This window comes from Perognathus longimembris, chromosome 1 (genome assembly GCF_023159225.1).
Source record: "Perognathus longimembris pacificus isolate PPM17 chromosome 1, ASM2315922v1, whole genome shotgun sequence".
Lineage (NCBI taxonomy): Eukaryota > Metazoa > Chordata > Mammalia > Rodentia > Heteromyidae > Perognathus > Perognathus longimembris.
The window spans coordinates 86,073,460-86,090,255 of NC_063161.1; the positions used below are offsets into that span (position 1 = coordinate 86,073,460).

The window sequence follows — 16,796 nt, forward strand, 5'->3', positions numbered from 1 at the left end:
AAAAGGAGATTGCTATCTCATTTATTATTAAAAAAAATGTAAAGTTGCTGTCTGCTCTTTCTCTCAACCTTTAGGCTACAGAGGCAATTATTGTGGCGGAAGGTGAGGCACAAACCAAGTAATACTGCGGCATATATGTACATATATATATATGTGTATATGTGTGTGCCTCTGTGTGTGTGTGCCTCTATCCTGCAACCTTTTCATTTTCATTACTATACATCATTTAAGAATACAAAAAGCATAAAATGATACTAAGTATCTATGTATCCATCCACTACCCCATTCAAATGAAACAACTCTCATTATCCTAAGTTTGTTAAGTCTTATTTTCTCTCTCTCTCTCTCTCTCTCCCTCTCTCTCTGTGTATTAGGATTTGAACTCAGGGCCTTTCACTTTCATTTGGCTTTTTTGCTCAAGGCTGGTACTCTACCACTTGGGCTATGCCTTAACTTCCAGAATTTGGCTGTTTAAATAGAAATAAGAATCTTATGGGCTTTTCTTCCCTAGACTGGCTTTGAATCATGATTCTTAGATCTCAGCCTCCTGAGTCCCTAGGATTACAGGTGTGATCCACCAATGCCCAGCTTTCTTTCATTTCTTTACAACACATATTACCTATCTTTACAAAAATTATAATAAGTATAGTATATAAAAGTAAATGTGGGCAATAAACTGGGTGCCAGTGGCACACATCTGTAATCCTAGCGACTCAGGAGGCTAAGATTTAAAGAGCAAGGTTTGAAGCCAGCCTGAGCAGCAAAGTCCATGGAGGCTCTTATCTCCACTGACTGAACTACCAAAGAAGCTGGAAGTAGAGCTGTGGCTCAAGTGGTATGATGCTAGCTTTGAGCGTAAAAGCTCAGGGACAGGTCCCTGGCCCTGAGTTCAAGCCCCAGGACCAGCACAATAAGTAAATAAGTAAGCTTATAAATAAATGGGCAATAGCTAATTAAAAAACTATACAATCAAGATTTATATAAGTACCATAGTAAAATGCGTTTTTCTCTAACTGGTATGTTGGTTGGGGTCATGTTTGCAAGATTCAGTTTCTCTAAATCTTAAACACAGCTATGGATTTTTAAAAAATGATGTAAAGTATATTTAACTGCATAAGTATGCCACAGTTTATTCATCCATTTTCTGATGATGGGTATTTAAAATGCATCTGACTTCTAGTTGTGACAAAGAGTTTCGTGGTTAATGCTCTTGTGCACTTCATCTGGTTTATGTATGAGTCTGAGTAGAAATGTGTCTGATTTCAGTTTTCCTAGGTATTGCTAAACTGCTTTCTAAATGTTTTTTTCCAGCTGATACTTTCATAGCAGTGTATGTGGCTCCAGAGCCCTACATCCTTCACAATCATTATCACATTTAAGAGTTTTTACTGGATTCATGTGTATAAAAAGCACTTCAGTCGGGTGCTGGTGGCTCATGCCTGCAATCCTAGCTACTCAGGAGGCTGAGATGTGATGACTGAGGTTTAAAGCAAGACCAGGTAAGAAAGTCTGTGGGACTCTTATTTTTAATTAGCCACCGAAAACCAAAGTGGAGCTATGGCTCAAAGTGATAGCATGGTAGCCTTGAGCAAAAAAGCTTAGAGACAGTGCCCAGACCGAGTTCAAGCCCCACACTGGCAATGAAATAAAATAATAGCATTTCACTATCATTTGAATTTGCAAATGCTTTTTTAATGTGTATGTGTATATGCTGGTCCTGGTGTTTGAACTTCAGGTCTGGGCACTGACCCTGAACTCTTTTGCTCAAGGCTAGCATTCCTACCACTTAAAAAACTCAGCTCCATGTCCAGCTTTTATTGTTCTGTGTCAATACTAGGGCTTGAACTCAGGGCCTGGGTGCTGTCCTTAAGTTTTTTCTCCTCAAGACTAGGATTCTACCACTTGAGCCACAACTTCTGGACTTCTGGTGTGAAAATGGAAATGAGTTTCAGGGACTTTCCGCCCCAGCCTAGCTCTGAACTATAACTCTCAGATCTCAGCCTACTGAGTAGCTAGAATTACAGGCATAACTGGCTTTCTTGGCTCATTTTAATATCTCTTCTCTCTTCTCTCCCTTCTTCCTCCTTTCCCCTCTCTTTCTTCCCCTCCTGACAGTACTGTAGTTTGAAAGAGCCTAATAGTCTCACTCAGCTTTTTGCTCACAGCTGGTAATGTATGTACCACTTGAGCCATGCCTCTACTTCTGGCTTTTTGCTAGTAACTTGGAGATAATAGTCTCTAGTATTTTTCTGCCCAGGCTGGCTTCAAACCTCAATTCTCAGATCTCAGCCTCTTAGTACCTAGAATTACAGGCATGAGACTCCAGTGCCCAGCCACCTCAATCTTTTGAAGAATTTTTAGTCCTTTTCCTATCACAAATTGTAATTGATCATAAGAGCTTCTGGTGAGTTCTGTAGGTTCTTCTACAGAATGATCAAATCTTCTATTATGGTTTTGGGAGGCCCTAAATTTACAGATGGTGTGAGGTGAAGGAGGTTTGATCCTTAGTCTCTTCTAACTTTGCAGAGGTTTTAACTTTTCCCATTTAGGCTACTATGTTGTCTTTTTATAAAAATGATTTATTAGCTGGGCCTCCTGGTGCATGCAGGCTGATGAAGGAGGATTGCAAATTCCAGGTCAGCCTGAGCTGTAGAGCAACATCTTGTCTCACAAAACAAAACAACTGATTTGTAGAAATTCTGGTGTATCTTGGTTATTAATCTTTCTTTGTTGCACACATTGCATATGGCATGTGTGTGTATGTGTGCACCAGTTCTGGGGTTTGGACTCAGGGCCTGTCCCTGAGCACAAGACTAGTGCTCTACCACTTGAGCCACGCTCTACTTCCAGCCTTTTGGTGGTTAATTGGAGATAAGAGTCTCACAGACTTTCCTGCCCAGGCTGGCTTTGAACTGTGATCCTCCAATATCAGCCTCCTGAGTAGCTAGGATTACAGGCAGGAGACACCAACACCTGGCTCAATTTTTTTCTTTTAATAGTTATAAGGACATAGAAGTATTTTGTTTCTCTAGACTAGTGAAAAAATTACTTGAAAATATTTTTCATATTTATTGGTAAAGTTCAGAATATTTTAAATCTCTGCCATGCTGCAGTTCTGTCCCTTGATTATTTCTTATTTCTGTCTTATGTTTTTTCCCCCCTTCTTTCAGTCTTGCCATAAGTTTGTCTACTTTATTACCAACTTTTGGCATCAAAACAATCACTTCATTTGAACCTTCCATTTACCAATTGCCAGCTTCCATTTCCCTTTACTTTATTTTCGGTGCTGAGGACTGCACTCAGTGTCTTTCATTTTGTTTTGTTTTTTGCCAGTCTTGGGGCCTGAACTCAGGGCCTGAGAACTGTCCCTGGCTTCTTTTTGCTCAAGGTTAGCACTACCACTTGAGCCACAGTGCCACTTCCGGCTTTTTCTATGTGTGTGGTGTTGAGGAATCGAACCCAGGGCTTCATGTATGTGAGGCAAGCACTTTACCACTAGGCCATATTCCCAGCCCTGAATTCAGGGTATTATACTTGCCAGGCAAAAGCTTCTCCACTGAGCGAAATCCCCAACCCGTTATTTTGCTTTTATATGAGCTTATTTTGTTGCTTTTTTTCAAGCATCCTTAAAATGGAATGTCCAATCAATTCATTTTTCAGCCTTCTTTCTTCTTTTCCTCCCTCCCTCTCCTTCTCTTCTTTCCTTCCTCCCATCCTTCCTTTTTGCCAGTACCAGACTGTGAACTCAGGGCTACTTACTTGTTTGTCTGGCCCTCTAATACATGAGCCACACCTCCAGTAGTATTTGCTAGTTCTTTTATATTAAAAGATGAAGTTTTCTAGTTCTTTTGGAGATGGAGCCTGGCTGACTTTTCTGCCATGGTTGGCTTCAGTTAAACCTTCTGGATTTCAGTCTAGAATTGCTAGGATTATAGGCATGAGACACCAGCAAATGGCTTATTTTCAAAACCTAGCACTTAGAGCTGTAAATTTAATTACTGTTTGAGTTTCATTTGTTGTACTGGAGTTTGAATTTGCCACATGAGCCAAGCTTCTAGCCCTTAAGATACTGTTTTTTTTTTTTTTTTGGCCAGTCCTGGGCCTTGGACTCAGGGCCCGAGCACTGTCCCTGGCTTCTTCCCGCTCAAGGCTAGCACTCTTGCCACTTGAGCCACAGCGCTGCTTCTGGCCGTTTTCTGTATATGTGGTGCTGGGGAATCGAACCTAGGGCCTCGTGTATCCGAGGCAGGCACGCTTGCCACTAGGCTATATCCCCAGCCCCAAGATACTGTTTTTGAAGTATTCCAAAAGTATTGTCATTATCAACTAGTTCTAATCTCTAATAACCATTATATATGTTTCTATTTTGTTGCATTATTTTTATCTATAAATAATAATGGTAAGCATTTGTGGTGAATAGTGTGACAGTTTGATACACGTGTACAATGTGTAATGACCATAGTGGTACTGTTTATAAATTTAAAAATGGGTATGGGCTAGATGTAGATCACTGGTAGGGCAATTATGTACCATGCACAGTCTTAGGTTCCATCCCAGCATCTCAAAATAAAACAAGAAAAAATGACTCATAAGGGTATGAGGAAGCTGCGTGTGGTAGTGTAGTACATGTCTGTAGACCCAGCTTGATAGGCAGAGGTAGGAGGATTAATAGTTCAAGGCTAGCCTCAGCAAGACCTTGTCATCTAAAACCAAAGAATGGGGGATGTAACTCAATGATTAAGTGCTTGCCTAGAATGTGCAAGGTCTGGGTTCGACCCCATCTTTACAGGGAAGGAAGAAAGAAAGAGAAAAGGAAGAAGTAGGGGAGAGAGCAAAAGAGTTAGAGTGACAAGGATTTTATTTTCTGAGTGTGGTGTCATTTTGTTTTCTGTTATGTATTTCTAATAGCAGTTGCTTTGTAAAAGAACATACTCTGTAGGAACTTGAGTTTGACTTTGGTTGAGATTTAATGGGTAATATGCTGTTAGTTTCTGTTAATGTTTCATGTATGTTTGAAAAGAATGAGTGTTTCCAAATTACACTTGCCCATTCAACCAATCTTATTAACTGAATGGTTCAAATATTCTTTCTGCTTAATGACTGTTTTATTTGCTTTATCTATCAATGAAGGTAAATGATAAAGTAAACAGGTAATTTATGGTTGCTAACAGTACATTTGAGAATATAAATGGGCACAGAAATGATTAAAATCACATAATTCTGATAGTATTTCCATGTTAAGTGACCTATAAATCACTCAATTTATAGTCTATTCAAAAAATAAAATTCTTGGGTTTGAGAGCATAGCTCAGTAATAGAGCATACGTGTTGCATGTGCAAAATAAAAATTTTAAATTTTAGCCAGGTGCGGTTGCTCATGCCTATAATCCTAGCTTTACTCAGGAGGCTCAGACCTGAGGATGGTGGTTCAAAGCCAGCCTGGGGCAGGAAAATCTGTGAGACTTTTATCTCCAATTAACCACAAGAAAATTAGAAGTGGTGCTATAGCTCAAAGTGGACAAGCACTAGCCTTGGGCAAAAGAGCTCAGGGACAGTGCCCAGGCCTTGAATTCAAGCTTTATATTATTGGAGATCAGTGTAACATAAACAATTATGATTAGCACATACTTAATTCTTTAATTTTCTTAGCTGAATCTGCCCCCAGTGCCAATGTCATGGCATTTTTCTAAATGATACTTTTAATATCAAGTTTTATTATTTTTAAATAGTCATAATCTAAAAAAATTGCCTTTTACAGTTAAATGACTTGAAACTGTTGACCTCTATATTTGACTTTTCCCTGAAGAACATATTTCAGATTGAGAAGGTTCTGCCTCTGCAGGTAACTGAAGTGCTAGCAGGCAAACAATCAGAACAAATTTTGCTAAATTGAGGCTTTTTTCAAATTCTTCCCTCCCATATTAAAAGCATAACTATCTCAGACCTAACATTTTCAGATACTATCATTTGCTCCTACTCAGAGTACTTTTCTTCAACTGTAATTTTTACAAAATGACACTTGTCAAATAAATTCTCCATTCTGAATATTTCTTCCAGTTCTGGTGCTATGATATTACAGGCCATTTTCTGTCTTTTTTCCATTTAATTCCTGTCTAGCAGAATTTACACTAATGCCCTCAAAAACAGGAACTCCATCAAGACATTCCTCAGCAAGTTACAGAACTGTAAAACTAAATCTGGTATTCTATTTGAGCTTTCAATGATTTTTTTTTTCTTTTTATTTCTCCAGTCCTGGGCCTTGGACTCAGGGCCTGAGCACTGTCCCTGGTTTCTTTTTGCTCAAGGCTAGCACTCTGCCACTTGAGCCACAGCGCCACTTCTAGTCGTTTTCTATATATGTGGTGCTGGGGAATCAAACCCAGGGCTTCATGAATTCGAGGCAAGCACTCTTGCCACTAGGTCATATTCCCAGCCCTCAATGATTTGTTTTGTATTGGCTTCTTCATCTAATTTGTTTGAAGGGCTCCATTTTAATGTCTTCCTATTTGCAAGGTTTTTTCAATCATATAATTTGCTAGAAGTTTTAAAGATTTATTTTTGAGATACCACTCATTCAAGTCTTTGAACTTAGTAAATAAAAGAAACCTAAACATAGGACCCAGATATTTAAAAAAAAAATACCACTGAGGTTAACCCTGGTTGATTTATGGAGTAGCTCTTTGGTGTCTCAAATGTTATATTGTTGTATTGCTGGGAGTGGCTTCTCTCCCCTCCCACCAGTGTGTGTGTGTGTGTGTGTATGTGTGTGCACACGCACGCGCACATGTGCACACATACCATTACTGAAGCTTGAACGCAAGGCTCTTAGTGTTTTTGCTCAAGACTGGCACTTTTCCTCTTGAACCACAGACCCAGTGCCCAGCTTCCTTCTGTTCCTTCCCGCCTCTCTCTTCCCCTTCCCTTCTCTCCATGCCTTTCTTTTCTTTCTGTTTTTTGCCTTGCCCAGGCTGCTCTGAACTTGAGGGTTCAAGTGGCCTTCTGTAGCTGAGGATCAGCTTAATGCTAATGTTTGCTCCAGGGTGGAAAACATTAAGTGCATACTGCCATGCTTAACTTTAAAAAAAATTACTGGACACTGGCTTCTCAGAAATTTTGGTTACTCCACATTAAAACAATTTAGAAGCCAGGCACCAGTGGCTTATATCTGTAATCCTAACTATTCATGAGGATGACATCTGAGGAATAAACTTCAAAGCCAGCCTTGGCAAGAAAGTCTTTTGAGACTCTCATTCCCAATTAACCACCAAAAAACTGTAAGTGGAACTATGGCTCATGTGGTAGAGCACTAGCCTGAGCAAAAAATCTCAGGGACAGTGTACAGGCCCTGAGTTCAAGCCCCAGGACCAGCACACACACAAGAAAACCTTTTGAAAAATTACTAGAAGTCACTTGTCATCAAAACACCGAGAAATCACAAAGAGCTAGTAAAACTGGGGAGAGACTGGAGATTCTGATGAAAGTAAAGTACAGCTACTGTGGAAAGGCATCAGGGCAGTTCCTCAAAACATCAAACCTTGAGTTGTCATGTCAGACAAAAATCCTTCTTCTGGATATGTGCACAGTATAGCCTGCAACAGGTCCTGGTTCACCACTGTTAACAGCAGCCTCATTTACAACAGTCAAAGGAAGGTTCAGAACAACCCAGGTGTTTAATGATGGATGAATAAAGAAAATGAGACATACAACATTATATTGCCTTAAAAAGGAAATCTTATGCTACCTGGACAAATCTTTGAGGACATTATGCTAAGAGAAATAAGACAGTCACAAAAGGGCAAATATCTTCTGATTTCATTTATACAAAATAATCATGTATGTAGAAACTGCAGGACAGTGGTCCAGGGGGAATGGCAAAAGGGAAGAAGGGGTTTTGCTTAATGGTATACAGTGTCATTATGAAATTGAATGGATTTCTGGAGGTAGATGTTGATGATGGTTATGCACAGTGTGAATGTTCTTAATGCCACTGAACTGTACATTGGTGGTAAAAATGGCAAATTTTATGTCGTATTTATCTCAAAGTACATTTCTGCTCCATAGGTTTGAGTGAGCATTATTTTTATCTTTCAAATCTACATTCACCACCACAAATACAAACCATATTCTCTGCCATGTGCAGGCAACAAAGTCCCTGAGACTTTACCTCCAAAAAATTACCCAAAATGCTGGAAGTAGAGCTGTTGCTCAAATGGTAGAGCACTAGCCTTGAGCAAAAGCAGCTCAGAGACAGTGCCCAGGCCCTGAGTTCAAGCCCCAGGACAGGCAAAAAAAAAACTCCTTCCCCCAGCAATTCCACACAGTCAATGTGTATAAAGCACGAGCATAGGGTTTGGCAAATAATTAGTGCCACATGTTAGATTCAGACTTTTTTCTTTTTTTTAATATTGAGGATGCACCTAGGGTCTCAAATATGCTAGCTAAGCACTCTATCCATACCCCCAGCCTGATATGATACTCTTTTTATCCAGTATTTAAAAAAAATTGACTAATATTAATTATGGTGGGGGGTCATTACATTCCAGTCAATTTAACCCTTTATCCAGTAATTTTACATATACTACTGTTTTTCAAAATTGAAATTTAGTACATGACTAATAACAGTTCATAGCATATGCATCTTTTCATGTTGCTTAGCCTTGTCTTGAACTCAGGCAAATGCTTCTCCTGTCTCAGCTTCCTGGTTAGCTGGGACTAGGGGCATATGCCACTATATCCAGCTAATAATTTTATGCTAAATATACTTGTTTGAGCTGGGCATGGTGGTGTATTCCTGTGATTCTACCACTTACAATGCCGAGCATGGTAGCAAATACCTGTCACCTGAGCCAAGAGGGAGGCCTAAGTTGGAGGATCATATCTAGGCCAGCCTGGAAAAAAACATGAGACTTACTTGAAAAATAACTAGAGCAAAGATGGTGAAACTTCAAGTTCAAACTCCTGTACTGCCAAAAAAAAACCCCAAAACACAGAATAGCTGAAGAAAAATTTCAATTTTATTCATTTAAAACATGACTGTCAATGTATACAGACATAAAAAATTCAAATTTTTGGAAGTATTAAATATTTTGACGACTTCATATACTACACATAAAAATATTATTATCGGTTCAAATAAGTATTATAGTTGCTGCTAATTACCAATACTGACTTTATATTTTTCATAAGAATTTCTGGGATACTTCTAAGCAAACATTTCAAGATTCTAGAAATATAAAACATGACAATAGTTCTCTAAGAGTAATTTGGGATGAGAACAAGCAGCTGTCTAGAAATGTACATTAAGTTACAATATTCTAAAACTTTAAACAATTCTTAAAGTGCCCTTTCAAAATGCTTCAGGTGCCGGTAGCTCATGCTTGTAATCTGAGATAATCAGGAGGCTGAGATTTGAGGACATAACTAGACTAGGCAGGAAACTGTGAGACTCACTCACTCCAATTAACCAACAAAAAGCCAAACTGGAGATGTGGCTCAAATGGTAAAGTTCAAACCATGATTGAATATGCCATGAGGCCAGATCCAAGTCCTCAGTACCCGTACTGGCAGCCATAACACACACACACACACACACACACACACACACACACACACACACACAAAATGCTTTGTGTGTATTTGAATGCGGTGCTAGTGTTAGAACCTAGAGCCTTGTGCATGCTAGAATCCCCTATCACAGATGTTTAAAATAACATGTATTTCTAATATAGTCAGGACTGTATTTAGCTCAATAGTAAAGAATATGCTTAGCATCTGTGAAACTCCCCAGATTCTAGAGTTGGGTTTGACCTCCAGCTCTGCATTAAAACAAAACAAGTTTAACAACAACAAAAATGAAATCTATTATTTCTCTCTTTACCTTCATTCCACCTAAAAGTCCTGATAAGAAGCTGGCCGGGGTGTGGGGACCATGTGCTTTTGATGCTAGCTTTATGCGGGAGGTTTCATTTTCACTTTCTCCAAGTGAAGCAGTTAGAATGGAAACGTAGCCTGTGGCACCAGGCACCCGTGTAATGTACATATCTGTGGAGGGGAGGTCTAACACAGGCAAGTTTTTTGTTCTATAAAGTTCAAAGACCTTTTCCTGACCAAAAAGTAATCAGTCATGTTAACTGGAGAACAGGTGAGAAATACAGAAGCATTTGGAAAAGAAAGCAAAATCACCATGGTCTTGCCACACAGACATATACCACTGGCAATACTATGGTATATTTATTTCCTGTCTTTTCTTTAAGCATACAAAAATATAAATATGCACATACAAAAAATTGGTTACACTGTTAGCAGTAACACTGTCAACTGCTTTTTGCACTGAATAAAAATATGCATTTTTTTCTTCCCTTTATATTTTAATTGCTGAAAACATCTTATTGAATGAATGTACTTTAATTTTAGCAGTAGTGTTTATACATTTCATAATTTTAAAGTTGTCTTCTGTGTATTTATATTTATTTTGCATAAAACTGTGGAAGCTACAAAATCTAAAATGGATTGACAGCTGATACTGTCAGCATGAAGTTTACCTGGTACATGATCTTATGATGTTTTCCAAACCGCTCAAAGGCAAGAAAGAACCAGCAAGCAGACACTGCATGAGGAAGTTAAGGTCACATTTTAAGGGCCCATTTGTAAGCCACAGATTTCCATATGAATCACACGTGGATAACAGAAGGTCTGCTTGTAAAGTTCACCTGCTGCACCCCTACAAGCTGTAAAACAGAGTTTATAGGTTTGTGATCCAACCTATTCCTATCACGGTGTATAAAATGGATGTTGTTACCTAGGAGAGAATAAGGTTAAAATGCTGAGGTTGCATATTAAGTATTATTCATTAGATTTATTGCTAATTAAAATCAAGAAGCTTTTCAAATTTTAATTGGTCCAAAGGGAAACTCTAATTACCAGGAGAACATTATAGTCACTAGACAGTGTCACAATAACAGTAATTTTAAATTATGGCAATAAATCAGGGCAAGTATAGAGTTAAATAAATTATTTAATGTGTTATGAGCTCTAACGCGAAAGATTCTTAAATTGTAACATTGCTAGTTTTATTAAATATAATTAAATAAAATGTCCGGCCAAACAGCAGAATATGGAACATAAGCTCAAAAATCACATCTACTGGGCTGGGGATATAGCCTAGTGGCAAGAGTGCCTGCCTCCGATACACGAGGCCCTAGGTTCGATTCCCCAGCACCACATATACAGAAAACGGCCAGAAGTGGCGCTGTGGCTCAAGTGGCAGAGTGCTAGCCTTGAGCGGGAAGAAGCCAGGGACAGTGCTCAGGCCCTGAGTCCAAGGCCCAGGACTGGCAAAAAAAAAAAAAAAAAAAAAAAAAATCACATCTACTACTTGAATGTAAGTAATAATGCAACAAATCACTTGATTCAATAAATACACTCCCAGTGATAGAACACTTCCTTAGCATGCTCAGCTCCCTGGGTTTGATCCCTAGGCACTACAAAACAAAGAAAAATGAAATAGAAGAAACACTCCTAAAAACTTTTTTTTCTTGGTGGCAGTAGAGGGGCTTGAATTCAGAGGCCTTGTGTTCTCATTTGCCTTGTTTGCTTAGAGTTGGTACTCTTCCACTTGAGCCATGCTTTCAGTTTTCAGTCTAACATTTTGATGGCTAATTGGAAGCAGGGGCTCTCAGACTTTTCTGTCTAGGCTGGCTTCAAACCAAGATCCTCCAGGTCTCAACTTTGTAAGTAGCTAGGATTATAGGTATGTACAACATGTACAACTAGCACTCAGCTCCAAATACTGATTTAATAGGCTGTTCATAAACCTATCCCAAAAGTGGTTCAAAAACAAGGCATTAATAAAGTCAGTTATAGTATACTTAAATGTCCACAATCCCTGTGTCTCCTCAAATAATTGATAATTATAGTTTAGGTTCTGTTGATTTTGATTCTTGGACACAAAACCAGATACCAACTTTGGAGTAAGTGGCATATTTTCTTCATTGTATTCAGTTGCCACCTACAGTACATCACCAGACTGAATACCAGATTTTGGTTTATGATCAAATAAGGCACAATGAAATTCTAGGTTAGCTATGATGTAGATCTGTGTACATATGTACACATAGCTCTGTTCTTTGGAGGAGTTACATTTTTTCAATGTGTAGCACAAAGATATTCTCTTTAGTGTGTTCTCAACTTGGCACACAAGTAGCCCCCTCCAAGCACTCCTCATTTGTACTCCGCTAAAGTGGTTCAGAAACCTGGAGGCAAAGGACTCAAAACATAACCTCTTCTAGGTCTGAGGATAGAAATTAAAGTCATTCAAAAATATGGCTCTGGGGGCTGCACAAGTACTTCAGTAGTAGAGCACCTGCATGGTATGAAGTAAGTCCTGAGTTCAATTCCCAGTATTGCAAAAGGAAAAAAACAAAAACCCAGTTCTAACCTAGGGTGTAGCTCACAGCAAAAATGCTTATGTGAGGCCTTGGATTCAATTGGTAATATCAGACAAACAAAACTCAAAATGGCTCAATAGCATTTGGGGCAAACGTGTTGGACTCAAAGTTTAAACCCAGGAAGCATGCACTAAGTATCACCTAATCAAAGGGCTTGTGTGTGTGTGTGTGTGTGTGTGTGTGTGTGTGTGTGTGTTTTGTTTTTTATGCCAGTCCTGGGCCTTGAACTCAGGGCCTGAGCACTGTTCCTGGCTTCTTTTTGCTCAAGGCTAGCACTCTACCACTTGAGCCACAGCGCCACTTCTGGCCATTTTCTATATATGTGGTGCTGGGGAATCGAACCCAGGGCTTCATGTATACGAGACAAGCACTCTTGCTACTAGGCCATGTTCCCAGCCCCCAAAAAGGGCTTCTTTTAAAGCTTGTTTACCTAGTATAAATTCATGAGAGGGAAGGAAAGGAGATGAGAGCTGCAAGCCAGGATCTAGTGGCTCATTCCTGTAATCCTAGCTACTCAGGAGGCTGAGATCTGAGGATCCTTTTTCAAAGTCAGTCTGGGCAAGAAAGGCTGGTTGATCTCCAATTATAACTAGCAAAAAGCTGGAAGTGGAGCTGTGGCTCAAGTGACAGAGTATTAGCCATGTGTAAAAAAGCTAAAGATCAGGTCCAGGACCTGAGTTCAAGCCACAGTACCAGCAGAACATGAAAGGAATAAAAAGGAAGGAGAAAGAGAAAGATAGAGAGGGAAAGAGAAAGAGGGAGAGGATGAAAGGAGGAAGGAAGGGAGTGTAGGAAAGGAGGGAAAGAGAATGGAAGGTATGGCTCAAGTGGTAGAGTGAGTGCCAGCTTAAAAGCTGACAGTGTCCAGGCCCTGAGTTCAAACCCCAGTACAAACAAACATATAAACAGTCAATATCTTAAAAAAAAAAAAGGCAAAAGTCAGAATACTTAATCAAAATCCTCTTTTCTGAAGTGTTTCTTTTCTGAAATCTCAAAATTATGAAAGTAAATGTTAATTTTATAGCTCTTAGAAGCTATGCTCATTAATGCGGACAATTTTAAGGAGGAAGAATTAAGAAATCCTAATTTACAATATAGTGAAGGCTTTTTGGCACTGTGTTATGTGGTATTTTCCTAACTCTCCACACTGAGCCTTGTGCAGCCAGAGAATCTCAAGTGACCCAATCCAGTCCTGGTAATTCTTACTGAATGTACTGTTGCTGGTTTTGATTTGCTGTCCGACACTACTTGAGTTTCCTAGTTTGGCTAGGATGAAAAAAGTGCTTGATGATTCTCCCTTATTCGAAAAGGCTTACCTCCACTGAGCTACTGATGTAAGAATGATGGCCACTCATTAGACATCAAAGACAAAGACATGGGGGGGGGGCGCTATGAAAACAGGTGCCCCACTAGGTTAAGCTGTGCCCTTTTTTTTTTTTTTTTGAGAGACTTGAAGTCAGGGCTTAGGCACTGTCCCTGAGCTTTTTTTGTTTAAGGCTAGTGCTCTGCCACCTGAGCCACAGCTCCACTTCGGTTTTGGTAATTTAGTGGAGACAAGGGTCTCACACTTTCCTGCCTGGGATGGCTTAAAATCATTATCTTCAGATCTCAGCCTCCTATGTGGCTAGGATTATAGGCATGAGCCACTTGCCCATTTTTACATAGTATCTCTGTTATAAAGAGTGTGGGTGACCTTTGGACTTGTAAAATAAACAAGTTTCTGGATTTTTAAATTTTACTACTGATGCTGATACTAACTAGGGTTTGAACTCAGGGCCTAGGTCCTATCCTTGAGCTTTTTTTGTATATAGCTCGTGCTCTGCCATTTAGAGCCACAGTGCCATCTCTGGCTCTTTGGTAGTGAACTGGAGATAAGAGTCTTACAGTCTTTTCTGCCTGGGCTGGCTCTGAACTACAATCCTTAGATCTCAGCCTCTTAAGTAGCTAGGATTACAACGAGTATGAACTACGGATGTCTGGCTGGGTTTTGATACTCACTCACCTGGACCTAAAATGAGGGTTCCACCTTGCTGAGCGGGGTCTCCTTGGAAATCAAAAAGAGGGCTATTCACTGCCCGCCACAGGCTCCAAAGACTTCCCCAGAGTAGATTTGATTTTATATGAGGGCTCTGTCCTAAAATATTGAAAACTCTCATTAGATGTTATCATTTTATATTTCATAAAATATTAAGATTATATTAATACCTCTAATCTTAATCTAATATTGAGATTGTATTGGTGCTGTAATCCCAGCACTCAGGAGGCAGAGGCAGGAAGATCAGGGCTTCTAGGCCTGTCTGAACTTATTTCACCAGGACACCCAGATTTAGTTGTCCCAAGAAAAACAAAACAGGGCTGGGAATACGGCCTAGTGGCAAGAGTGCTTGCCTCCTACACATGAAGCTCTCGGTTTGATTCCCCAGCACCACATATATGGAAAATGGCCAGAAGGGGCGCTGTGGCTCAGGTGGCAGAGTGCTAGCCTTGAGCGGGAAGAAGCCAGGGATGGTGCTCAGGCCCTGAGTCCAAGGTCCAGGACTGGCCAAAAAAAAAAAAAAAAAAGAAAAACAAAACAAAAAAAAATAAATTAATTAAAATAAAACACCCACTTCCTATGCTACATCTTTATGGGTAAGTTTGGAGCAAAACATAGTACTTTTTAAGTAGTCTTTCATTCTTCCTTCAAGCAGTGGTTTCTCTACCTTCCTCTACTGGCATTTTGGCCCAGATAATCTTTTGTCTAGGGCACTGTACTGTGTTTAACAATATTTTTTGCCTTCTATACACACTAAATGCCAGTAGCATGGTTCACCAGATTTTGGTAACAGAAGATGTAGTTGGACAATGGCAAATGGGATAAGGGATAAGGGATAAAGGAGATAACATCTTGGTTGAAAACTACTGCTTTAAATGAAGAAGTGATGATAGACTTAGAAAAATTTCAGCTGTAAGCTGTAGACTTCTCAAACTAATATTGCTTCAATTTTAATTTTCCATATATTTATTTTCCATAAATAGGTGGCTTTATACCTTTTTAAGATACTTTGTGGAACAGACTGTTCAATCAATACTGATCACAAACCCCATCCTTGTTCTGTACAAGAGTTAAACTGTACTTTACAATAGTGAAAATATATGGTCATTCATTCCTAAAGTTCCCCAAACCTCCTATAAGCAATTCTCCATGCTTTTTCTACATTCTAGGTGGCTTGGGCTGGGCAGAACAGAGCCATATGGTGGGTCCTTGAACTACTACTTGGAGGTATGGCACTTCAATAGATATGCCCATCCTGAAATTTAAATGAAAACGTGTATCTGTATCTACCATGTTATACTATCTGAGACTTTGGGGTTCAGCTATAACAGCAGCTACTTTGGCTACCTCCGCATGTTTCTCTCACCTGCTTCTCTTTTCTACTCTGTTCTCAGTTGACTGGTCCTTGATTTCTGGTCCTTTAAACAGAGAATCAATTTCTCCACTTTTTTTTTTTTTGGCTGTGGGGCTTGAACTCAGGGCCTAGGTGCTGTCCCTGAGCTCTTTTGCTCAAGGTTAGCGCTCTACCACTTTGAGCCACAGGTTTCCTGGTGGTTAATTGGAGATATGAGTATCATGGGGACTTGTCTGCCTGGGCTGGCTTTGAACTGCAATCCTCAGATCTCAGCATCCTGAGTAGCTAAAATTACAGGCATGAGGCACAGGCACCCAGCTCCACTACTTCTTTTGTGTGTGCTTGTTCTGGGGTTTGAACTCAGGGCCCAGGTGCTCAACCACTTGAGGTACAGCTCCACTTCTGGCTTTTTTTTGGGTAATTAATTGGAGTAAGAGTCTCCTGACTTTCCTGAGCAGGCTAGCTTTGAACCATGATCCTCAGATCTCAACCTCCTGAGTTGCCAGGATAACAGGTGTGAGCCACTGTTGCCTGGCTCTCCACTACTCTTGTAACTTTCTTTTTTCTTGTTCTTGTCTTGTCTGTGGCTTGCATTTAGCCTTTTAGTTTGATGACTATGTAGCAAAGACAAACTTAGACCCAAACTCAAGTTTCTCCTACTGCATGTTTTTAATACACCACACTTTTGACTCCAGATGTGTAAGTTATTCATAACATTGGTACAGTGACACTAGCTGGGTGTCCTCTAATTCAGGGCCATTATGACACCATCTACCTGATGATAACAACAGATCCCACAGATGAGGGTTCAGTCCCCAAGACTGTCTCCTACCCTAATTCACATGACACTCTAGAGCCCCAGGGTGTTTATCCTGTGTTTGTGGTTAAACAACCTCCTCCTTGGGTTCCATTAATTTTCTTAAGTGATTGACAGAATTCAAAGAAACATTTGTTTACCAGT

At 39.7% G+C, this 16,796-nt stretch overlaps 1 protein-coding gene across 6 annotated transcripts in view; it reads right to left on the bottom strand.

Moving 5' to 3' along the window:
* Prxl2c (peroxiredoxin like 2C) overlaps positions 1–16,796 on the bottom strand; it is a 96,808-nt gene that overhangs the window by 69,959 nt on the left and 10,053 nt on the right. Inside the window, exons 5-7 of one of the 6 annotated variants that reach the window (XM_048331705.1) lie at positions 14,449–14,580; positions 11,366–11,473; positions 10,833–11,139 (exon numbers count right to left, since the gene is read on the bottom strand). In XM_048331705.1, the coding sequence (XP_048187662.1) occupies positions 11,048–11,139; positions 11,366–11,473; positions 14,449–14,580 (332 nt within the window). In that variant the 3' untranslated portion in view covers positions 10,833–11,047. Of the gene's footprint in view, positions 1–7,300; positions 7,663–9,726; positions 10,799–10,832; positions 11,140–11,365; positions 11,474–14,448; positions 14,581–16,796 lie in introns of those variants that run through there. The other 5 variants (XM_048331732.1, XM_048331722.1, XM_048331713.1 and 2 more) reach the window with 5 other exon arrangements.